This window comes from Scleropages formosus, chromosome 18, assembly GCF_900964775.1.
Source record: "Scleropages formosus chromosome 18, fSclFor1.1, whole genome shotgun sequence".
Classification (NCBI taxonomy): Eukaryota; Metazoa; Chordata; class Actinopteri; order Osteoglossiformes; family Osteoglossidae; genus Scleropages; species Scleropages formosus.
The window spans coordinates 5,556,689-5,582,784 of record NC_041823.1 but is presented as its reverse complement, the minus strand read 5'-3'; the positions used below and the strand labels follow the sequence as shown (position 1 = coordinate 5,582,784).

General features: G+C 46.3%; 1 protein-coding gene across 5 annotated transcripts in view; it reads right to left on the bottom strand.

Annotated features, from left to right (window-relative positions):
- The window catches only part of vps13b (vacuolar protein sorting 13 homolog B), a 249,181-nt gene that overhangs the window by 151,477 nt on the left and 71,608 nt on the right, over nt 1-26,096 (bottom strand). For all 5 annotated transcript variants that reach the window (XM_018762942.2, XM_029245971.1, XM_029245972.1 and 2 more), the window contains exons 18-19: nt 21,695-21,817; nt 20,765-20,944 (exon numbers count right to left, since the gene is read on the bottom strand). In XM_018762942.2, coding sequence (XP_018618458.1) covers nt 20,765-20,944; nt 21,695-21,817 — 303 coding nt within the window. The remainder of the gene's footprint in view (nt 1-20,764; nt 20,945-21,694; nt 21,818-26,096) is intronic.

Sequence of the window (26,096 nt, the reverse complement as noted above, 5' to 3'; positions counted from 1 at the left end):
GAAGCTGTGTGCTGACTGTGGCAACTTCCCCCACCGGGGTCACAAACACACTGACTGTCACTGCTGTGTCACATCCTCTTCGCTCCGATCCCGTCCGAAACACGGCAAGAAACGGCAAGAACAAAAACCAGGAACCCCTACAGAGCTCCACATCATACCTTTTGTATTAATAAAACAAAACACAGCCCTCAGCTCCTATTATACTTACTAAAGTGTGCATTTTCATTTGCACATCGTAACACCAAGAAGTATGGTTTCAACTAATTACACAAAACAACTTATAAAAAGGGAAACAGCAGGTTGAAATAGCTGAAAGAACCATCATGTGGAACAATATAAAAAGGGAAACATTAAAAACTGTACAGTTTATGGGCAAACATTACACATTTACTACTTTAGCTGATGCTTTTGTTCAAAGCTGTATCAGTTACTCTGTCAGTTCCTGGTAAGTACCTTGATCAAGGGTACTAAAGGAGGAGGTGGGAGTTGAACCTGCGTCTTTCGAGCCCACAGCATCAGCTCAACCCACTGCAACACCTACTGCCACTATAAACACACTATAAACCCAAAGTACACTAAATAAACATACATTTATACAGTTTATAATGGTGTATATATAGTACACAAACCCACCTACAGTACATAATGGTTTAAAATAGTGTACAGAATACAAGCGAACCTGTATAATGGTGTAAAAGAGTGTAGACAAACCTATAAAATGATTTAATATGGTGTGTAGTTTATAGACCACCCTACCTATTGTTTTAAAATAACGTATAGTACATAAGCAGATGATTCACAAGAGTGTATAATACACAGAGCCACGTTACGATCATTATATATGAATGGTTTGAAAGTGGTATATGGTATATAGACCCACCTACATACAGCTTCATAATGGTGCACAGTATGTCCAAGACGCACACGAACAGGAGCTTTAGAGGAGCTGTTCTCAAAAGACAGATGATGTCACACCAACAGCTGGAGCCGACCAGAGAATCACAGCATTTACTTTTCTTTCCCATTTCAACACTAATAGTTTCTTCTATTTGGTTACAGTTGATAAAACCAGTCAACTGGCATTAAATGGTAGGCGGCTGGAGTGCATGATGGGAACGGCAGTGAGCGCAGCCTCCCCCCCCCACTCTAATCTAAGCAGATAAAGGTCCTTCACGGTGGTCCGAACCCGCAGTCGCTCAAACGCCGCCCATCCTGCAGCGGAAAGGGGCCATCAATCAGTGGAAGGGTCTTTACAGCCAACATGAAAAGCACTTGAACCGCTGAACCGCCTGCAGAGCACAGAACTCGCTGGTTTAATCACCAATCATGGACCTTAATGAAGTGCTTCATTTTCACGGTCGCGTGAACGTCATGCATTCATACTACATGTATTCGGCAATTAAAAGTCAGGGATAGAACTAAACCTTCTGCATTTCAAATATTTCTGCAAAAAAGGCAGAGAAAGTTTTAATACTGAGAAAAAACACATTTTATGAAGTGCCTTTTTTTTTTAATGTGCAACTGTGTTATAAGAGTCATCTTGACTTAAGAACAAATGTCAGTGGGGGTGGGGCGGGAGGGGGCGGCGGGGGGTGCAGTGGTGCGAGAGCAGCGGCCACATGGGGGCAGTGATGTCATGGCAAACTGGCAGGGGTCGGGCAGGCGGCGGCACCGTTACACAAGGCCCCCAAAAGCAGGTTGTGTGAGAGCAATCCCTGACGGCCGTCGCGCACGCACACACGCACAAACACACACACACACACACACACACACACAACTCAAAGTAGGGCAGGAAATAACACAAAAGATTAAGGCAGCAGAATGTCAAACAAACGCATCTAAAAAATGGCCACAAGAGTCGAACTTGGACCACCCAACTCTCACCTCCGTCCCAGAGTTCAGAGGGTGTGCTGCAGGACAGCTTTTTACACTGTTTACACCAGCAGATGAGTCAAACCCTTCTTGTTATGACTGCCCTTTCAATTGCAACAACACAGAATGAGAAACAAGCAAGAACAACAAAAAAAAATTTATAATTTTAAATGCATGCTATGCCTCGACCGATTGTGACACGGAAACAGCTCCGCATACGTGCGCTGCATGCGGTCTGCGTGTTTACGCCTCATTTTTCCAGGTGCGCTCGGAGGAGTGACGCGAAACAGGCACAAAGAGAACATCAGGAAGTACAAAGGGGTAAGATGATGATGTCTTGCGTGGGGGACAGTGGCTCTAAAGCTCCAAGAGAAGGAAGGGGGTCTGGGCCTGTGGGCCGGGTTTCCCTCCAAGCATCAGACAGCCAGAGAGTGTTCCGGAAGGCAGGCGGGGTCCGGCAGCGGAGGCGAGCGCAGCGGCACGGGGCTCAAAGGGCCGGAGGAATGAGACACGCGTCCCTCAAAGGGACAAAGAGAGGCGCAGTCAAGACAACACACACCTGAAATAGTGACATCTACATGAAACTCAGCTTTAGCCCCTGGAGTTCGATACAAAGTGTCCTCACAAGGATTTTAACTATGTATTTAAATATGCTTTTTTTATGTGAATGAGAGAGAAATTATTATTATGCTATTATTCATTGTAGCAATGGCACGACCACTGAACACATTTTATTCTGTTATTCTGCGTCGGTGTCCTATTTCACAGGGCCACAGAGGATCGCACTGCAAGAGCGCAGCAAACCGAAATCAATTCCAAAAACTGAAAATACTGAATTTGCAAAAATGTATTTCTAGAAACGTGTTTTGTGCACATTTCTGCATCGGCGCTCGTTCGCAAAGCTGCTGTTAATTACGCGTCTGCATTAAAGAGAAGACCACATACAGTAAAATGTACCGCACGCGTTTCGGGCTCCAAGTGGTGTTTATTAAGCTGATGTTTCAACCAGCTTTGGGTGTCCATAAAGCGCAGGACGGGGACCCCGAGGCTGAGAACCGAGCTGCTTTTATGTCACTCCCTCTGAGCAGTTGCTCTCTTTCTACCTCGATATTTATTGCAAAATCATCTGCCCATCAATCAAAAAATTATACTTTATTTTCCTAAAACCCAAAATAATTTAAACCATTTCCCTAGAAATAAAAAAATAGGAAAGTTTGCCTTTTCAAAACATTCTATTTATACCACAAATAAAGACATCAATTCTTTTTTATTCTGTATTTTCCTAAATTTGATAATGGGGAACAAAACAAAAATATAAAGTACATAATTCTTCTGGTGAAGACAGTGTTTCTGTGTGAATTAGTTTTAGTACTTCTGCTTTTCCACGTAAAAAAACTATTTAAAGATTTTTAAAAGATACAACAGGCTACACAAAACATGTAAAACGGGAGGGATGTTCACAACTCGGCAGCTTCGCCTCGGAGTCTCCGTGACGGACTCACCCTCCAGCAGTGATTCACCAACGCCAGACAGTGGAGAAATATCCTCTTTCCACTGCAATGGGGACTGATGGGCTCGTACCCGGGTGCGGCACAGGTTCCAGCAAACCGAGGGCCCTCTGGCCACCCTCTCCACCTAGGGTTTGCTGCATTGCGCCCAGTTTAACGCTCCGATTAATAGGCTCCCGACTGGTGGTTTTCGGCCCGTAAATAGGGAGCAGACGGCAGAGAGTCAGAGGGGATTTATTACGACCTTGGTCCCCTGCGCGGGACCCCACAGCAAGAACCTTCCACACACACCAGGGGCCAGACGGAGCGAACCGGTCCGAGATGAGAGGGGAGAACCACAGAGCAGGCCGAGAGCGCCTGGGAACACACCCCAAACCATAAGGCGCACGCAGCACTAACCCCAAGCACATACTGCTCCTATGAGCTTGGATGCATTCCTGTTTTTTTTGCTTGTAAAATAGTTTTTTCTCTGACCTCTAACAGCCACTTACAAATCGCTGAAAGCACGGCCAACATGCTGTGAGCACCGACTGAGTGCTGCTCCCATCCTCCTTGTTGAATGGTACCTCTTCGTTCAAAAAAAAAAAAGAAAAAAAATACGACATCAACAAAAGTCTGTACGTTCGAAAACCAAGAGAAGGGGCTCCTTCATCAAATCCAGGACTCCAAAAACAAACAGTTCGCAGAAGTACTGGAGCAATCGGGGTACAGACAAAGGAGAGGCAGTAACCATTCTGAGCTGTAGGGGGCGCTAACCCAGGTTTGATGGGAAAGGGAAGCTACAGGACGGAGCAAAGCGTGTTAATGAGTGTAAGAGAAGCGCGGAGGGACAAACAGAGTAGAGCCTGCCCCACCACCGTCAACACTGGGATGACAGAAAGGTGCTGGCGTCACATGCTTCTCATTGTAGGCCCACTCTGAACCCGCCAGAGTAATTCCAAACCCACAGAGTTATTAGCCCTTAATTATGCGATTCTGCTTTATTTTTTATATTGCTGCCTCTCTGTTTTTTGTGGGTGTGATTTTGTAAACAGTGACTGGTGGTGGACGTGGCATGAAGCAGGCCCCCTGCCTAAGAAACACAAACACACGGCGACTGGAGGAGTAACGCTGGTGGAGTGTAACTGCACAGATATTCAACACACCAGCACTGAACAAAGGGAATCTACGAGCCACAGAGGATCATGGGACTTGTCTCCATCCCAGCTGACTGCCTCGTTCTTACTGGACCCCTATAGGATCATGAGACTTCACACTATTACATGTATCTAAAGTGCCTGTTGACATTCAATAAAACTCCTCAGCCCCCTTGCTCACCCCTGGCTGGAAACTGTGGAGGTGTGTGTGTGAGAGAGAGAGACCATTTGATAAGACAGGTGTCAACAGCAGGGCTGCTCATCGCTATAGACCCTCTCCAACCTTTGCCATGGAGGCCTGATGACAAATCGCCACTGACTGTTCCTCAAGGTGTGTGTGTGTGTGTGTGTGTGTGTGTGTGTGTGTGAGAGAGAGAGACTGAGCCTGACCTGCGACCCCACAGTAAATCCAGAGCGAGACTCTCCTGCAGCTGCCCTACAGATAAACACACTAATGCTGCGCACTTCACACTGAAGGCAGCAGAGGTGACGTGATCCATGGAGAGAAGCTGAAACACTTCTGGTTTTCCAGCGAAGGTTTTCAGAGCTCCGAGTGTAAAGGGAAACAATCTGCTCCTTAAATAGCCAAACAGTCCATTGAGGCCCAAATTCCACTTTCGTAGTGTTTACACTTGACCCTGGTGAGAAATGGACAAACTCACCGTGGACACGTGACTTTTTAACTCATTTTAGTCAATGTACACCATGACTAACTGCACTACTGCTCTTCAAGATTAAAGGTGGGGGGAAAAAATATGTAACTTTTTATTCGGAAAAGACAAAAATGCTAAATGAAAACCGATTTCTAGCTCTATTACATGTGCAAAATCTATTTATTAAAAAATAAATTAAAAAAATATTTCACAGCAATTTGCCCATCTAAAAAGGCAGCAAGCCTTTTTGCTCATTTGAATATTTAATATTTTCAAACCAGTGTCTTTAATATCTGGGTCTTTTTATTTAAAACAGTATTTAAAATGTGAAAACACATAAGACGCAGTACAATTTCTACAATTACATTGTATTGTGTACAATAAAGTGTGCCAGAGGTGGTGAAACGATACAAGAACAAGAGTCCTGCGTACTTCCCAATAATAACAGTGAATCGCAGTAAGAGCCGTGTATAGCAGGTGTCCTCCAAATTACACCACTCTTCAGCCCAACAGAAGACCATGAAAGGCTGATAGACAGCACATGATCAGGATTGGGGAAAGGAAAAAAAAATAAAAACAAAACAAAAAACTTTATGGTCTTTTCAAAAATATAACTTAATTTAACACATGGAAATCTGATGGAGTCCTGATGGCTGAAGTCGAAGCAACACAAACCAGACGAGGTGAGGAGAAATGGAAATGCACGTGGTCCAGATGCCAGGCGGGAGGAGATCACCCATTTCCTGTCAAGGCTGATGCTGGATTTAGTGTTTGCACCTGGTGATCTGGCTCTCTACCATCAGGCATACATTATACCACAGCAGACTCATTCTCCCTATCTCGCAGACCACCACACACACACACACACACACACACACACACACACACACACACACACACACACACACACACAGCCCACCTCTCCCGCTGCCTGTGCCATTCCCCAACTGTGATCCCAACCGCTTCTCTGCACAGTGCAACCGCTGGAAGGGATCCGGGGGACAGATTATGGCCATAATGACACCTAATGATTTCCCCTGCTGGGGGGCTCGGGGCGGGGGGTTTCGACCTGGCCTGGACCGTCTACTGCTTTCCTGCTTGAGATGCACAACCGCACTCATCCATCATTTGGGGACCAGGCGAGCATTACAGACCACTTACCCTGGTGGGCTCCACAGCTACTGGCTGACCAGGGTCTGCATGTGTGACGCCTTCTGCAGAGCTGCCCGCACTTCTCAGAGCAGGCATTCAACACACACACACACACACACACACACACACACACACACACACACACACACACACACACACACACACACACACACACACACACACACACACACACACACACAGGCTTTTCATCTTCTGCTCAGTCACATTTGAAACAGTGGTGAATGAGCTGCCAGCTAGTCACTTCCAGAACTATTTTTACTTTCAAGACCTTGGGAATTTTCTCCTGTGAAGAATTACTCGCCTTATCGATCCCATCTTGACAGCAGACCCTCACCCCCTCACCCCCCAGTGACGCCTTCGCCCCTGTGGTGACAGTTCATCCCCGAGCCCTCACTTAATTGCGCTGTCAGGCGTCAACTTTTGAGGATGTGACAGGTGGCCAGAAGTGGAGGCTCCTCGAGTAGCGTGTAGTGCACCGACCTTCATGGGAGAGACACTTTCGGAGCCTTTGCTCAACAAGAAAGCGGTGGGGGGGGGGGGTGGGAATCCAGATACTGGAGATACTGGTCTGAAAACATTAGCTCGCATTTCAGTGTTGAATGTTTTCGTTATTAATTCCTCTAATAACCAACTCGCATTGCGATTTTCCCGATTTCATAAATAGATGTGATGTCAAACTGAACCCAGCATGCACACGCACACACACGCCTCATGACATAATGACACCATTTGGTTTTACGGCAGCACTTGGAGTCTCAGCGCTTGTTAAAAAAAAAAAAATACAAGAGGAAGAAAAGAAAGAGACAGAGAAATTATATGCATCAGAAAATGCTTTTCCTATGAACTTGTAATTTCATTTATTGCATGAAAAGCTGCGCGTGACAAATTGTACTGCACAGGGCATCCAGCTCATACGTAACCGGTCCAAGGGAAGGTCCTGACTGTACACAGGCTCACAGAACAGGTCTGCATCTATGGACACAAGGGGGATCGAGTTTCACTGAGGGGAGAACCCGGACTCAGCTCGAACCCCTCTGCCTGAAACTAAGTGGCGGGACATCTCATGTGGCAGACCTCCCTGGAGAAGCATCCCCCCTCCCCACCCACCACAAAACGTCATCTCTGCAGCGCGCACCCATTACTCCTGTCCATTAACATTCCTGGGCCGCATGTGCCTGCCATGTTTATGAGGAGAGAGGGCAGCGGAGCAGCGGGTCAGAGGGGTGCCAGGGTGGGGGGCGGGACAGGGACGAGCGGAGAGGACACTAAATCAACCCCTTCCGTGGAGCGGGGGGGGGTCACGGCTCGCCTACTCGGGTGCCCACTGATGTTTAATGTCATTTGGACGAGAGGCGAATCGGGGTCCGAGGAGCAGGCGTGGTCGATGCGGTGGGTATATTGAGACAGCGGAGTCCAAGCCAGGGGTGCAAAACGCCGGGCAGCTGGAGGCCGTAGCCATCGCCGGAACCAACCCCGGGCTCTGAGGACGAGTCTCTCTGGAACGAGCAGTCAGTAGGGTGACTCGAGTACAAAATATTAACGGAGGGCTGGAGCATGACATGCAGAGCGCTCACCGTCGCCGCCATCGATGTTCTCAGCAGTATCCATTTTCAGCGGCACACTTTGAAACTGCGAGGCAGACGCTGTCGAGCACAGCACACACAAACACAAACTAGTGGCCTGTAAAACCAGACAGACTGAGGACTATGCGAGCGCCTTCCAGGGATAAATATCGCCGTGGCATGAACTGACTCATCCCTTTTAATGCTTCGTGGCACAGCTCTGTGCTCTGTTGTCAATTAGGGCTGTCTGCAGACCGCCGAAAAACAGAGGATCTAAATAGCAAACAACTGTTTCAGAAGGAGGGCAGACGCAGAGCCAGGTGCATCCCATTTAGGGGCTACCAGTGATGAACGCTACCGATTCCCAGCAGGATGTGGGGGCAGGGGGCGGGGGCCCGAAGCCCAGAGGAGAGGTCCCAGAACTGCGGTGGGCCGGACAGTTGATGATCTTGAGTTTGAAACATCTGCGGTGCGTGTCCGCGCCCGAATGGGGCAACCAGCTCACACGGAGAGAGAGCAGGGACACATCCACACAGGTATCAAGGCCAAAACTGTAGCGGGTGGAGCATTTGTTTTGTATCTGTAAAGCCCAGGTTCGAATCCCACCCTCAGATCTAGCACCCTTTGTTAAGTTACTTACATTGAATTGAAACAGTAAATCTACCCAGCTGTATAAATGGTAATTTAGCATAACAAGCTTAAGGTTAGGTCAATAGTATGTTAAAATCACATGCAAAACTTAGTTTTCTTTGAGCATTTAAGTCACAGGTGTGTGTGTATGTATGTATATGTGTGTGTGTGTGTGTGTGTGTGTGTGTATATATATTATATTATATAATAATATAATATATATATTATTGGGTGGAGGGGGAGAAACCTCAAGAAGGTGGAATCCAGTAATCCTCAAGCTCTTTCATGCAGCAACGGACTGACGCCATGGAACTGTGCTATACCACTACAGTGTGGAAACAGACAGCCTGTACTTCAGTTTTTTATTGATATTTTAAAATGTTCTCAGGCTCAGAACGAGCTCAAGGAATCAGCGGCATGAGCGAGACGTTCGGAAAGCTGGGCGGCGGCAATGATGTCATGCTCCGAGACAGGCGCACGTGTACACACCGGCCAGGGTGTCGGGGGCAACCTACAGAGGCGAAAATGCCCCATGGCACCACGGGGGCGACTCCTTCCTGCCTTGTTTTTTGCCCATGATTCCATTGGTGGAGAGCAAACCCAGAAAGTGGAGCATGACCCGACACGCTGCATTCAAAACACATTCGACACATTTTCTTTTCTCCCCTTCAAACAAATGAGATGGTTTCACTAGACTAAACAGTGGATGGAGCAGCACTTTCATGAAACATGATAAACTTCTCAAGGAGCTCCAGACATCCATCAGTGAGCCATCGAACACTGCATACCGTCTTAAATGACACCATATTAGCCAGGACTCCCACTGAAGGCAGCTATAAATAAATGTTTGTTCTCCTAACTGGCAGACAGACGACCGCATGACTTACGGCTCAGTAACAGGCATGAAAGTCATGAACACTCAAAGCAGCAGGCTGTTTTTTTTTTCCCCCCCTCTAGACATTTACATAATGAGCAATTGGGATAGACCATCACGGGGACTTAATCCCTAAACAATGATTAAACTAAATGGAGCTTTAGCGAAACCTGGACCATGACGTCCAGGTATCCTGTATCATCCAGCAATGTCATACGAGCGCTTTGGTGACCTGCAGAGAACACTTAGCTCAAATCATCATCAAAACAAGGAAGAACAAAGCATTACATGAAAATATAGTTCAGAAGTCCAAAAGGCAAAGCTTGGGGAACTGCAGATTAATGGAGGGAGAAAGGGAAGGGATGCCCAGAGTCTGTGCTGGAGAGCAACGCTAGCTTCGAGGGACGGGGACGCTTAGTACGAAAATAAACTGTCAGTCCGTAAGTTTTTCCAGGAAGTCGGAAAGGATCTACAGTACGCGAGGAGGTGCCCACAATGACTGAGTGACCTCCACAAGAAGCTAGAGATGACTGGGAGTGGGGTCTGGATCGAGTACAGACAAAAATTGAAGACAAAACGAACAAAAAAAAATAACGCGGAGAGAGAAGACGCACAATACACGTTCAAATATGCAAAGAGACACAAACACACAGTGAAGGAGTGCGAAGGAAGACGCCGAACACACACAGCAGGAAGAAGTGTTACCATTTGCCATTGGAAGACCCAGGGGCTACAAGGCTCCCATTATGCATCCCAGTTCATGAGCAAAGCTATCAGAAGTGCAAACAGTTTTTTCTATCAGTCAATCCCAGTGCTGACACCAGAGTGCTCAGCACCGGTGATAAAGGCACACTACTGGGGGTTATCTAGTCTGAGGAGATTACGCTGCCAATCATTCTGCTAAAATTCCCTTCCTTGGGTAATCCATTACAGGGGTAAGCAGCGGGGTCCCGAATGACACAAACATGTCAATAAGATGTCTACTGCTCATCTGCTCCGACGAATACAAGGTAGACTTCTGAGGTGGTCATGAAACACAGAAGCTCCATCCCCTAAACAGGTCCCCAACTGTGAAAAGATGCACATGCAGTAGTGAAATGCATTGTGCGCTTCCATATAGTCGCCATACAATAAAAAAAACACCTAGAATGGCAATGACAGCATAGACCCTGTCTGGAGACAACACCGTCCATCAGACATTGTGCACGGAGACATGGGGGTACGCTAGTCTCAAAGCCTAAACATTTCAGGCCCTCAGTGGTGTCAGTCTGGTTACTTTCTGGCTACACCTGGGGTAAGAATCTCTTTATAACCCAGGAAACATTGGCTGCTAATATAAATGAAGCCTTAAACTTAGAATCAAATGTGGATAATCTACCGTCAAAAAGTACTTGCTCAATTCTGCATGCAGCTACTTGTGCACTGTATGCTGGTTAAACGGTGGTTTTACACTAATTCTACTGTACCTGGGTCTGCTGTGAAATGCGCTTCAATTTACATAGAGTTGTATGTCGTTCTGGAGAAAAGTGCCTGCAAAATTACTAACTGGAAATGATTACAAATAATGTTAAAAGATAAGCTAGAAATAATATTTGCTTTGCAAATACAATCAAATTCGTTGGTTTTATGATGAATACTATTATTTCAGTATCTGAACTAATTATAGGTGGAAAATTTTTTTTTGTCTGGGAAATTTATTTATTTCCCGGTAAGAAATCTGGGTAACTTGACTGCCTCACAGGGAAAGTTTCTTGAACAGGGTGTACGTCTAAAGCAGTAGGAGGCACTGCGACACCAAGCTCACATGGGCTGTGTGTTTCAGGGGCCGAGGTGTAGCACTGTGCCCCATGCAGGACATGGGTCTTTTGGAGGTGGGAGAATTCCACAGCCAAGAGGTGTCACATTCCATTTCACCAGCCTTGCAGCTCTGGTTCCTACCGGCTGATTTCATTAATTACACGCCTTTCTATTCCAGCACAACTGTGAGAAATGGTCCTGCCCCCCCAATCATCGCTCACACCGCTTGGACCCTAATTAGATTAACAAGTTAAGGGATTTGCCCAAACAATCAGACAGACACTAGAGTAATGAATTTTATTCTGAAAAATGTTAATTATTCACATCTCCGTAAGCGCTCCCTTGCGAATGAGCAACGGTCGTCTTGGCGACCGTTTCCATGATGGCAAGGTTTGGGAAAAGGGACGAATTAGCCGCTAACGAGCTTCCTCCCCTCCCACATGCCCCGTGTTTGGGGATCTGCACTCAACCAGGAACTCTCCCATTTGTTCCACCACCAGGGCAGAAGGGGGGGAGAAAGAAAAAAAAAAAAAAAAAGAGCTGCAGGACTTCGAAGGCCCCACCTCAACTTCTGCTCGGTCGGCAATAATAGTTACAACGGACCTGAATAATTAACTATCAGGTAACATGAAACTATGACAGTGCCTCTTTTGATCGTAAGTGGAACCAACACAGGGATGAAAAGACAGCAAAAAGAAAACAACGATGCCACCTGATCTCTGACCTGTGTTACGGGAAAAGGAGGATAAGGAACGTGCGTTCAGCAACGCGCAGAGAAATGGACCATTAACCCTTGGGTAGACCAGTCAGATTCTTCATTATAACTGTATAAAGATGGCTAGCGTCAAACTCTGCTCTTCATATGAGGTTCTTAAAAGTTCTGAAACTAACATTTTTTGAATTATGAATATATTCACAACACAGACTATATATATGTATATATACACATTTATATACATCATATATAATATTGTATATATATATATAAAATATGTTTGATCCAATATGCAGCAGTGAGGACTCGTCAATTCTTCAAGTTACTTTTCATCATCTAGAAAGTGGCGAAGACACCAATTCCATCTTATCTCACTAGTCTCACTTACATGCCAAACCTTGTGTTTCCTTCACTGGGCACTGATCTGCTTGTAGTTCTGGAGATAAGTCTGAAAACTGTGTATCGCAGAGCATTCAGCTACAGGGCGCCCAAAGAATGGAACACACTGTCTGCTCCTGTGAAAGACAGAGCCACTGTCACAATTTTCAAATCTAGAGTAAAAACCTTCTCTTTTTAAACCTAGTTTGCCACTGGACAGGCTGCCCGATAAAGTCGACTACTTGCTACCCTCACTGGATCAAAGACCCAGACCTGGACCATGACTTATTTCCACAGACTCCTGCTCTTTGCCACCCGTTGTCCTGGCGTTTCAGTTAAAACACATCTATAAAGGTCTTCTGTAATGACACTTGAATGCCCCTGGCACTTGGACCCCAGAGGTTTACTTTTTTCCCCCTTCTCCATGGCAGGGAGTTTTTTTGTCCTCCCCTGGGCTGTTAGCTGACTCACTTTGTGATACATTTTCTCACTTTCTGTCACTGTCCCGTTTCCATCTGTTGCGCAGCACTCTGCATCACTCTGCAAAGAAGAGTGCAGTATAAAAAAACTAAACTGAAAGTGAATAAAAGGGGCACCAGGTGGCATAGTGCTATGAGCTGCTGCTGTGCACTTGAAGGGCCGAGGTTCATCCCACCTCCTGTAGTACCCTTGATCTTGAGTACTTAACCTGAAGCGACACAATAAAAATTCAGTTGTTTAAATGGGTAAATCGATAAATACTGCATGCTGCTTTGGAGAAAAGCACCAGCTAAGTTAATAAAAAATTATAAAAACACATTATAAATATAAAACTGATCAAAAACCATTTTCCCCATATCAAGTTTGGTTTTGTTTTAGTTATACTCCAAACTAGACAGGAAAATTATCACTATAATGCAATAATCCTTTCTAATCAGTTACTCTAAAAAGTCAGCAATCTCTGGTCTTGCACTTAAGAGTCCAACTGAGCTGAGAAACGTAAGGAGCAACAACCTGTATGTTAACCAGCAGGTAAACATCCAGCACACTCATATTCGTCAGCAGATGCACATGCATACAAATTTCTGCTGTCGTCAGCAATTCGGAGAATTAAACTGGAGCCCCTAATTAACCGATCTGGGGAGCCTTATTTTGTGCGACTGAAAAGCACCATCTTTGATCCAGTTGCCTGGAATGTGACGACCTCTGACCCAATGACAACATTCAATTAGATAAGGTTAACAAAATTGACCCCTCTCTGGCCATTCGCTCTTACCAAGGTAAAGTGTAAACAACGGTTAAGCTTGGGGAGAGCTCAGGATTACCCCGGTACACTCAAAGTAAGCAGCCGGAGCGAGCGAGTGTGCCACCCCATAGTCAACACCGCTGGAAAGTGCTGGAGAGCCCCTTTAAGAGCGCAAACCTTTCAAAGTGCACTTTCCGCCGAGCAGCTGGCAAACCACTTGGAGGGAAGCGGAGGGCCTTCCACAAAAGAGCTTAATTTATAATTACTCACCCTAATAACTCAGCAGTGACGGAGCACTTGAAAAGTTAGTTAAAACCCTTGAGTGGACTCACGTAGGGCGGTTGTTGAGAGCCTCTCTGACAAACATTAAAAACGAATTGTACCTTTGTGGGAAATCAATCCTGGTGTCCTGGGAATTGCATTACACCCAGTAGCTGACAAGAAAGATCAAAATTTTCCAGCTGTTCGGTAGCCAAGGGTACGGCCTCCCCCCTTGGCGAAAGAGGACTTCATTTTCCCAGGATTTTAAGAGGCACATGTTGGATGCGGGAAGAAACTAAACTGCCCCCCAAAACGAGCAGACGGTCCACTTTAAGCAGGGGGTCAGTCATGTTTCTATAAAGACTTATTTATACGGGTTATGAGGTCAAAGCTCAAGTCTTTGTTTCAGCGGAGAGCACAGCATAGTGTAATTACAACGCTGAAACGGTTCCTTCGCAAAGAATAATTTATAAGCGGGGACGCTCTGTTCCTAAGAAGGTATCCATTACTCATACGGACATGTACAGTGGGCTGTGGTATTTGGCCTCCGAGGGAATAATTATCTCAGCCTCTTTCTGTCCTCACTTTCTTAACCGACGTTCATCCCTCAGACAAGAAGGTGCACTGACCCAGAATGACCCCGTTCACACTTGGAGGTTCCCAAGCGCTCCCCCCGCAATAGCCGATGACAGTTATCTCGAGACTATCATCAGCGTGACTGCATCCCCTGGAGCTCCAAGCGCTGTTTTACCACTTCAGGAACTGATGGTGTCTTGGGCTTCAGAGGCCCACTGAGCACAAATCCTCCTGAGGTATGTGTGGTCCGCTCCCTCCCTTTAACTCACCTAAATTGTTGCCTGGTTGAGACAAGCTGCATTTTTAAAAAGAAAAATATATTTTAAATAGCGCTTTTAAAAGTATCTTCTCAAAGTGCTTTAGAGTGAGAAGAAAGTATGTTGTACTTTTTATTTGAACTGTTCTGCCTGCTATTAATGGCTTAGCAGTTCCATGTGAATCAGTCACTTTTCACATGCTCAGCTAATGTGCACAAAGCAAGGAAATCCCATCGAGATGATCAAATATTAAAAAGAAATTTAAGGAGTAGAAAATCTATTATTTCATTTAAAAGGAAAGAAAAGAGCTTTATATGCACCTGCAATCTCAATTTTTCATTGGTAAGTTTGTAAATACATTTACTCAGGAACTCATCTACCAGTTCTTAATCCCTTCCTTTGTCTGGCTGAACAATGATCATTAAATTATAAAGTCGCCGATATTCACGAAAACCTACGTCTTGTGAAAAGAATTCAAATTTAAAATCCAGTGAGACATTTGCCCTCCAACTGGACACACTTCCAGCAGGCTGTGTGCGCATGTGTGTTTTTTCAGAAAGAATTTGGATAATCTCATTGATTTAATCACTGTTTACTGTCTGTGTGGGAGAATATGTGTTTAAAAGCTGTTCTCCAGAGGCTTGAGAAAATATTAATATGTATGAACATATAACAGAGCAAACAGTAGGGCAGAGGTGAAATGGCTTCTTGTTTAAAAAGATGAATTTAAAAAATTGCCCCAATTAGAAAAATAAGATGTGTTATGCTGTTAACACTAAGCACCTTCCTCTTACGAAGAGCCAAATTATTTTGAACCGCTCCTCGACTCCAGACCCGGAACACTGACTTTCTCCGAAAACAAAGCGGAATGGCTCTTCTCGTGCCATTTCTGTCCGTGAGAAGGAGCGGAGCGATCTGTCGGCCCCGATGGTGCTGCACCAGCTGCCAGCTTGAAGGGCATATTTAAAGCCGTTCCTGAGAGCGAAAAACATTAAAATTCTGCTGTCGCGACGCTGTGAGGGAAGGTGAGCAGGAGAGGAGTCCAAGGGGAGAGCAGCGCGCACAAAGTCCTGGAAAGCGGGGTGCTAAGAAAGTTAAACGGGTGATTGGGTGGGTGGGGGGTGTCTGTCGGAGGGTCCGGTTTCGAGGGCCAGGGGTCCGTGCTCCTATGGGACGCGCAGAGGTCCGAGGGGCCCAGATCAAAGTGGAGTCTCACTTCCACTGGCACCTGCTCTCATTATTCTGCGGGCCGCTCCAGGAAGCCCGACCCACCAGAACCCGTGTCTGCACCCACCCCTCCCAAGTCTCTCTCACACACACACACACACACACACACACACACACACACGAGAAGCTAGAGATAGTTTACAAGAGCGCACACTTCTAGATGCTGTTCATCCATGCTTCCGTGCAAAAGTTTCTCGCCCATTTACTTACTGAACAAACTTCTCTCCGAAGCGACTTACACGCAGAATTGAAAAAACTTCCACCAAAAAATGTATTCCAGCAGCAGCAAAACACCATCTATTCTTCACAGCTCCTGCCTCTCAGTGTTTGGGCTGTGTTGTTCCCATCTGTGTCAAGTAAGGCCAATAATCTGAGAAAACAGGTTTAAAAGCAATTAGGAGGCCGAATATGTTTAGTATTACAGCACTCGGCGTTCTCAAAGGATTAATTCCTCCCTGCTTTCATAATCCTCCCCAATATGTTTAAATTAAGATTAAAGATCGCTTTGTTCCTGTATTCCCACAGCTCGCTGGGTATGGTAAAGAGATCAAACTGCTCGCTTTATATGGAACATCTTTAACATTTGCTCTGCTTTCTGTGCGTTTGATTAAATGTAACATTTTAAAATCCCAGAGTTCTGAGAAAATCATAAATCACTGTCTTGCAGCTGCTGGCGTGTCTGGGGAGAACACATGCACTCCTACCCACACCCCCCGCTCCACCCCCACCCCGTGATCTAACATCGTAAAGCCCCCCTTGAGATGCTGTGATTGGGGAGGACACCTGCAGGCTGACCCATAGGCTTCTTAAGCAGACCTTCACAGTGCCACGGTATCCCGCTCGAGCCCAGTCCGCCGTTTTCTGCTCCGCTGCACCAACATGCCGTTAACCGATATGCGAAACCGGACCCTGTGCCCCATGACGGCCCCCGATAGCGCTGCGTCCACCCCCAGCTGCTCTCTAGTCCGCTCCGTCAGGGGTGGGTAGCGGAGACGGCTTTACGGCAGCGGGCGGGTCGGCCACGGCTACCGCGGGGTCGCACGTTCCCAGCGTCTCCATAATCGTAGCGCTGATTTCTCATCGTTCATTGTGTCATAACACAAAGTGCGCCTGCGAATCGCATTTCAGCCTTTACTGGCTGCGAAGACAAACAGCGTAACCGTCAGGGACTGTAAGGAGCAGCAGAAGCGCTGCGGAATTCGAGAGAGAAATGTGTGTTCTGTCACACTGCAATGCACAGGCCTGAGAGCGAATGCCGTATTAATTATTACATTCCATGGCTTTGCGTCCACAAAATTGGAGGAGGGGGGCTCTCCACTAAGCATCTTTTAAAACTGTGCTACTCAGCTCTTTTTGTGATAAGTCCAATGCCTTTAATTGTGCTTAATTTATTAGTATGTTCCAACCTCAACTCCATTAAACAGAAACAGATTGGTTTGGATCTATAGGAGCTTCGACTCCCCATTTTCTAAGTAAATTGGAATTTCTTTTAATTCACTGGTAAACAATTAGACACAAAACAGATGTAGACAGCTGAAGTCAAAGCAGCGCTTATTTCTGCTGCAAAACGTCGCAAGAGAGATTAAGGCACGTGTTGAGGCCATCTTAAAAACTGGATTAGACAGTGAATTATTAATGGTAATTTCAGGGTAATTAAATTTTACAGTCTCAATAGCACTTTGAGATTGTTTAAAAAAAATAAAAATCTCTCCACAGGTTCCTTCAAAGCAGTGTGAGCTCCACATGCCTGTGTGTGGGGGGGGATACTCTGAGCAGACCGGACTCTTAAAATGCACAGACATCTACAGTTGGAGAAATTCAATACTGTAGACAGAGGAGATAATTTAATGTTTCCATCATAAAGCCTAAACCTGCATTTTCCTTATCAGTTCAGTGTCAGAAAATAATCCAGTTTGGTTTACATAATGGGTCGGATGGTTTTCCTCTTTGAGTTTTACACCCTGATAAACCCCATCACTAGAGGTGGCCACCAAGAAATCTAATTATACTACATGTGTACTATACACAACACATATACTAACATTACCACATGTGTTCTGTATACTAAGGTACACGTGTACTGTATACCACAAATACACTAACAATACTACGTGTGCTGCATAGTACGTATATGTATACTACATGTGTACTGTATACTGCATGTATACCAATTACACTACATGTAAATTGTACACTGTTTACCATTAGCATCATGCTACTCATATGAATGCGTGATAGTAATGTCTTCAGAAAAGCTGAAAAAATGTTTAAAAAAAAAAATCACTAAAGGCTCATGGGAAAAATGAAATGCGTTTGATCTGCATGCCAAGTGCTTCAGTGATTTAAAACGTCATGATCACAAACGCTGAACTGCAAGTCGGTCCCAGGGTGCTCTGGAGCACTACAAAGTGAGTCAATAATGTGCGTCTCATGTCTTCTGAAGTCACGAGGTCACATCGATCACTTGCTCACCACTGCGCGAGGGTTTCCGCGGCCTTTGCTTGAGACTCGTTCAGTGTCAGGTTTCTCCGAGCAACTGGGCCAAACCCAAAACACAAAAGGTGTGTGTCTTTGCTGGTTAGGCTCCCCGTCACTGGTGTGTTCCCGCAAAAAGGCATTCCCGCATGGCTCGGGATGGATCTAGTTAGGCCTGCCTCCGCCTGGCCCGCACTGACAGGTATAATGGAGATTAAAGAGGGCGCCTGGCAGAAATACAGCGTGCGTCCCACGTGCGCTTGCCCGACGCGCTCTCCTTCGATTAGCCTCTCAGGGGGGTTTGTCCTCGGATCGTGACTGTGGGAGGTCTTCGCTGTCCGCCCCCACCTCTCAGCCTCCCTGCGGGGGTGATATCAGGAGGAGACACGCCGCTGAAATTCAGCATTCCTCCTCACATCTGCTGGAGAAATCCACGGCCCCGGGGGCCCGTCATCCCTCTCCTCCATCGCTCTCTTCCTCTTTCTGTTCAAGTCCAACTTCAATAATCCACAAGAAGAGCGCTGCATTTAGTGTCTTTGCTTTACCTGAAAAGTGTATTTCCCAAAGCATCCGTGGGACTGGCTGCTGCAATTTAGTACCCAAAACTATGTCTGCTGGCTTGTAAAAAGTGTTCTGTATCAGGCATACAGGCATATAATGTAGCTTTAAAACACACGTTGAGCATCATTAAACATAACAGGCAAATATTATCAACAGCAACTGATTCATTCCTCAGACCTTCGGTTTCTTGGCAAGGATCCGCAGATATAATTTTTATGGCTTAGACCGATGCACGGAAAGATAGGGTTACTGCAACCGCCCGCTCAAGGAAGGCCTACCAAATTCCATGTCCGTGTAGCAGACGCAGGAGCATCCTGGGAAAGGCTTCAGTCATAATCAAAGGAAGCACATAAGTGCGAACATAGACAGACCAATCAAATGTACACCGAAGCTCATGTTATTTTCCATTTAATTCCGCACAGTTCAGATTTATAGCACGTGACGAGAGGTAAGAAGGCATCCTGAAGTACCAGAAGACTTTCCACAAAATAGACAGACGGCTCCTCAAAGGCTCTTGTTACAGCTTCCTACATATACTCATAAACAACAGAAGTTATTTATTGTCCCGCTAAACCGAACAGATCTGAGTCTTAAGTCAGAACTGAACACATTTCCTCCTCTCGCACTCAAGCAGCGTCCTCGGGGCCTCGGGCTCCACTTGATTCAAGGCCCGGCCTCGGGGTTTAGGGAAAGGGCATGCGACGGCAGAGTCTCTGTAGCCCATATAAAAAGTGATGTAGTGTCACGGCTGGAGGACATGTTAGACACACACTCGCTGGGTTTCCTCTTACATACAGAATTCACCGCTCCCCTATCTGCTACTCGTACTCGGTCGACAGCAGAGCGTTCCGGAGCGTATTCTCCATCGCTCAGAGACACCCGGAGCGGGATAGGAGCACGCAGGCCTCCGGCGCATCTGCTGGTCACATCCGGCGGCATCAATCTTTCACTCAGCCCTGTGAATTTCTCCCTGGGATTCTCCTGTTTGGTGGGAGAGTGCGGGGGCTCTACGCCTCAGACGACACATGCAAGTTTCACCATCTCAGCTGCAGCTGGAAGAATCCAGGCAGAAACCGGCTGTGGCGAAACAGCAATATTTGCGAGCGCTCCTGGAGAAAGGCCCCGCTGTGCCGGCTTGGGAAAGAGATGGGGGCTTCACAACCAAATCTGATTTTAGCATCATCCACAACACCACCTCTCAAAGAACCAGCTGTCTTCTTTGGATCTCACAATGATTTTTGATAACTTCACTGAAGCATTTACATTAAGAGACGGAAAGCTGGGAGATATTTTGTGGAGATGTGGAGTCTGCTTAGTTCGTAAGTGTGAATAGCAATGGCAATGTGTATTCAGAACTAGTGATGAAGACTAGGTTCCAACCATAACCACTAAGAACTTGTCCAGTTCACAGACACGGTGGTCTGCAACCTATCCTGCAAGAGGAGGACCTGAGGCAGGGAACACATTGGATGGGACACTAATTCATCATGGGACAATCACACATGCTCATTCACTCACACGCACACACACAGGAAGGGTAATTCACAGTCAACAGTTCACCTGCAGGAAACCTGGGCAAACGTGTGAAGAAGACATTAACTCCACACAGACTGAGCCACATTTGAACCCTAGTCCAAACTCACAGACCAGGAGTGGTGAGGCATCAAGCTCTGCCCACTCCACCACCACGTCACCCTATAGTAAAATTACCATTCAGAGGAAAAAAAGAAAAAAAAGAAAACTATAAACGATAACTCAGAAGACAAACCAGAATGCTTGCCTAATGTGAAAGAACAGAGGCTTGTGCCAGTCTGCAGAGGAGCACTTTCTCTCAGAAACTTCTGCAGCGTTCCAGACAGAGTCAGGCGCCTTGTGCTCTCTTACCTGAGTTGCGGCAGTCGTCTCCCTGCAGGGGAACCTGCACAGAAAAGGCCAGCAGGTCTGGGGCCAGCAGAGACTCGGGTTTGCGGATTTCATTCAGCCAGCGGCTCGTGTGCAGCTCCCTGGTGTCGGACGGGCCCTGGATCAGAGGCACCAGCCTCTCCTTCGAACCCTCCGCTGACCCTGGAAAACACGGGGACACGCACCCTCAGCGCGACCAACAGTGTGACATATCCAGAAACGTCTGCAGAGCTTCATCTACTCCATGACGTGCGACTTAGCACATGAATGATCTCCCTCCAGGCTGGATCACGGCGTAGCTATTTCCAGTCATCGAGAGGGCAGCAAGTAGTGTAGTGGTTATTGCTGCTGCCTTTAAGACCCAAATGTTGCAGGTTCGAGTCTTCCCTCCAACTGTTCTACCCTTGAGCAAGGTACTTACCCTGAATTGCTCCAGTATAAATAAAAGAAAAAGCTCATGTATAAACAGGTAAATTAAGTAGTTTAACAATGCAAGTCGCTTTGGAAAAAGGCATCAGCTAAATAAATAAAGTTAAAGTCGATAGCTCTGCAGCTTCTCTCTAAACTGATGCAACTTCCCACTGATCCATCCCCAGCATCATTACACACAGCCAAAGCCATTCAAGCCTCTGAATGGCAGCTCTGACGGACAGGACAGAACAACGAGAAAACTGATCCCTGTTGTTCTCCCACCCACTTCCCATTCCGAAACTGACAAATGTGATGGTGAAGATGATGTGAACAACAAGCTCTGTGACAGTGACCCACAAGCAACCCAGGAGAGAGGAGGGAAGGGAAGGGAAGGGAAGGGAAGGGGAGGGCAAGGAGCAGCTAGGAGGGCCAGCCTTGTAAAAGAACAGGCCAGCTCTCCAAAACTGGCTGTAAAGTTTAAAGCAACGCAGCTGCACACACCTGGGGTCCTGGCGCACACTTTTATGGCTCCCACGGCACCGGAGGCACACCTCACTGTCGCCTTGCTGCAGTACTTCAGCTCCACATTCTGCACCGAGCCCTCCAGGGTCGGCGACGGGGCACCTAATAAAAATTAAAGGAAAAAAAAAAAATCGAAAATGAAATGGAGTGGTCAGCTGCTGCCTGAGAGGTCGCCATGGCGATAGAGGTCAGTTACTTTATCCTAGGTGTGTCACTGGAGGCTTCCTAATGAACCCACCCCAATGCTGCTGGGAAGGCAGTCAAGGTATGCTGGCTTATGTTAACAAGTAGTACACAATGCACCTGTAGTGTTAAACCTAGGTGCTTAATTATTCTGCCAGGTGGTGCGAAAGAGGGGAAAGTTCTGTCCAAACACCTGAAAAAAACGATAACTTTTCCTCACAGATCCATGTGTCTGAATCAATAGGTGATCAATACACACTGCCATCCATTCATCTGTCACACATGGAGAGTGCGTGGGTGTGCATCCCTTATTCAGTAGGTGGCACAGTGGTTAGAGCTGCTGCTTTGGAATGCATGGTCCTGCTGTAGCTCCTTTCATCAAGGTTCTCACGCTGAATTGATACAGTAAAACTTGTCCAAGGTAAAACAGTATAAGTAGTGTAATACACAAATCTAACATTAAAAGTCATTTTGGGAAAAATGTGAGCTGAATGATGTTGATGATAAATAACAACAACAATTTTTTTTTTTCCTCCTTCTTCTTTTCTACAGGGGCAGCTAGTAGCATCGTAGTTAGAGCTGCTCCCTTTGGACCCAAAGGTCACAGGTTCAAATCTCACCACCAGACATAGTACCCCTGAGCAAGATACTTACCCTAAATTGCTCCAGACAAATTACCCAGTTGTATAAAGGGGTAAATAATTGTAAGCAGCGCAATATTATAATTCACTCAGGAGAAAAGCGTCAGATAAACAAATAAATGCGGCATAGTGGCAAGAGCTCCTGCCCTACAAATGAAAAACCCAGAGTAAAATCCTGATCAAAGTACTAATCCTGAATTGATGCAGTAAAAATTGGTTCTTTATCCATTCACGCAGCACAGTAAGTATCTTAGTGTACAAACCGTACAGTAAATTACCTTGGAGAAAAGAGTCAGTGAAACAAATCATAATAAGAGCTCCAAGAACCACGTGCAGGTTTTCTCTCTGCCGGAAACAATGTAAAATAACTGAACATTTCAGACGAAGACTTGGAGCTGAACTAATTTTGCTGGGTGCCAGCGGACAATCCGTCACACGATGAACTGCTGATGCTTCCCTCCAGTTCGTCCATGCACCCGAGGCCCCCTTCCTCTGCCATCGTTTCAAAATCAGGCAGAGCCCTTTGAAAGAGCTATTTTCATGGTGAAAGACATTTTGAAGAACATTACACACGGGCAAAACGTACCATGTTTGGTTAATGTTTGGAATTTCTGAGATGAACTTCAAAAAAAAAAAAAGAGGGGGGGGAGGAAGAAAAAAGAAAACCCATTAGACGGGGCAGTTGCCAACAAGAAGCCATTTTCTTCCACCGGGCTGGCAGAGGAGCGTGCCGGGAACCGCGGCGAGACGCCCTCTTACATCAGCCCCTCCAATCGCGCTTCATTTTTAACTCCCTTTTCCAGTGCTCAGCAACACACTCCTCAATTTCCTACAGCAAGAGTCCTAAGCGACGTCCACATGGTGTTTGCAGGCTGTACGGAGGGACCCACGGAAAGCACGTAAGAGTGATGTACGTAGCCCTAATAAATAACAGCTATCAGTATTGAATTAATAAAGTACTTAGGAGGTCTGCCAAAGGGACTTAAACACCACGCTCCCTGGAAAGGCTCCAGTTCATTATTTCTGAAGCAGCCACTGGATCCAGTCCAGATCGGCGCAGTTTGAAAGCCCAGGAAATCGAAGCAGGTCAAACATTTCTCCTGCCTTTTTTTTTCTTTTTTTTTTTTTTTATATAAAGTCCCCCATCTGTTCACTGAGGAACATTACTGGCGTGTGAGGACAGCCTCAAGTCCTTTAATTTGGCCTTCTTAACCTTAAGACATGTCTGCGTGGGAGCTGCCAGTCTTATCGTGGGCTCTGACCACACGCAAGGAAGTCAGGTGTCTCGGCTTTCGTGTACAGGCCCGGGGGAGGAGATCCGAGTCCCCTTCGCAGGGGTTTAGCCCAAATGGCCGGCAGGCAGTGGGCGAATGTTTTAATTTCAGAATGGATGGCGTTTGGAGAAATCATTTTCAGTCGTAAATTAGCCTTGCACCTCTTCACTTGCTGTCACTTTAATACCGAGGATGCAGGAGACCGCAAAGTGGCGGGAAGCAACAGCATATGCTCTGCTGGAACCACTGGTGAGGATTACTGGGTGACATCTGGGGGGGGCTCCCGGCCGCTCGGGCTGCCGCCATCACTGGCGCTAAAGCCGCAACAGCGGATGTCGCACCGTTGGCCAGGCCTTTTGAAGTAATGCCCCCTGGTGACAGGGGACACAACAAAATGAGCTCAAGGTGCAGAACTGTTGGACTAAAGGTTGCGAGTTCAATACTAGTAAAGGTGCTGCTTTAGTGTTCTTCAGCAAGCGTCCCCACCAGTAATAATCTACCCATTATCAATAATCTCTAGTCCATGCGAGGTTGCATTGGTCCAAAGCCTAATCAGGAAGCACAGGGTGTTTGGCCGGGTACACCCTGGATAGGACACCCCGTCCCTCGGAGGACAATCCCACACACACACACTGAATCACTCACACATACACAAACTACGGAAAATTTGAAGTCACCAGTCCATCTGAAACCTCTTTGTATTGTGCTAGGAAACCAGAGTATTTGGAGGAAAAAGCTACAAGAACACAGGGAAACTTACATCGACCCATTTAGCTTCAAAGCGACTTACAGTGTTATTTAAAGTTATTCACCAGTTAATAGAGTTGGGTAATTTTACAGGAACAAGTGAGGGTGAGTACCTTGCTCAAGGATACCAGAGCAGCAGGTGAGATTTGAACCAGTAACCTTGAGATCCAATGGCAGCAGCTCTAACATGCTACCAGCTACCACTCGGTATGCCGATGGTTTCTGGAAGTCCTGAAACAGCTATATGGTCAACAAGGTTTCTAGTATTCTTATAAATTAGTATTTCTTATGTATTATGATACAGCAATACAGTTTTGTATATAGAACTTCCCCAGAACTTTTCACTATGCTCCAGCAGCTCTGACACCTCACTAGCAGTGCAGTGGAACAGGACATTTTTTGAAATTGTCATCCTCATTTCCCACCCCCCCCCCCCCCCCCCCCCCCAATCACACGCCTGAGACAGACAAAACTGTACATGCAGCAAAAAATAAAGGACAGCAGGAGCAACACAGTGGCATCACAGCACATGATTTAATTTTTAAGCTCTCAGGGTGACCGTGAAGGACCTCAAAATCACTCAGGTGAGAACCGGTCACACTGGCTTAGAGAACCGCGGTACAAAAAGAGTTAGAAGACACAGGCGGAGCAGATAGCAGACAGGGATGACTCCTCAAGTGCACATCTTTGCATCCTGTCAGAATGAAGGGATTGATACGTAGTGCAAAGGCCTGAAAACATACACCCAAGAGCAGCGGTCTACAGCAGTCAGCGACTGTGGGCGGGAACACGTGTGCCGAGAGCATCTGTTGCGAGTCGACAGGAGACCAACGCAGTTTCACAGGAATTACTGTTAATTTCTAAAGCTATAAATTTAAAAATGGACAAACCTCCGATGCACATACGTAAGGAGAGTCACAGTTTACAGTAAAAATATTCACCACTCTGACGACCACAGGTGGCAAAAAGGGGCATTTCTGTGGGACGGGGGGTATATTCTGTATTCCACATTTCTCAAATGTGCTTCCACAGCAAACTGAGTAGAACAATATAACATAATATTTTTAATTTTTCAATGTAAACACAATAAGCACATGTGCCCTAATAGTGGATAATAATCCTTTTCACACACATCGATAAATTCTTGATTTCTAAATAATCTCTGTACTCTTAGACAAAATATTACCATAAAATCCTGCCCTAATAAGTGAAAATGATCTCAGAATAAATCATGCCGTTTCTTTGACGAATATTTAATGCATTTCCGTATCCGTAACATACGTGGATCTGTAACATGTTACACCCACAATGCATTAGCAACCCGGGGTACACCTGCTCTCCGCTGTTGCTCGCTTGAATATTTTCGACAGCTGTTTCCCCCATAAAAAAAAAAGCAGGCGAAGAAAAGGGAAAACACGTGGGAAGGAGATGCCGCCGTGCTTGTTTTTTAGCAATAGCTGCAGACCTCCTCACGGGCGCTGCGGTGCCGCTGGCCTCACACACAAACCCCCCACCACGTGCGCAAATACACAGCTG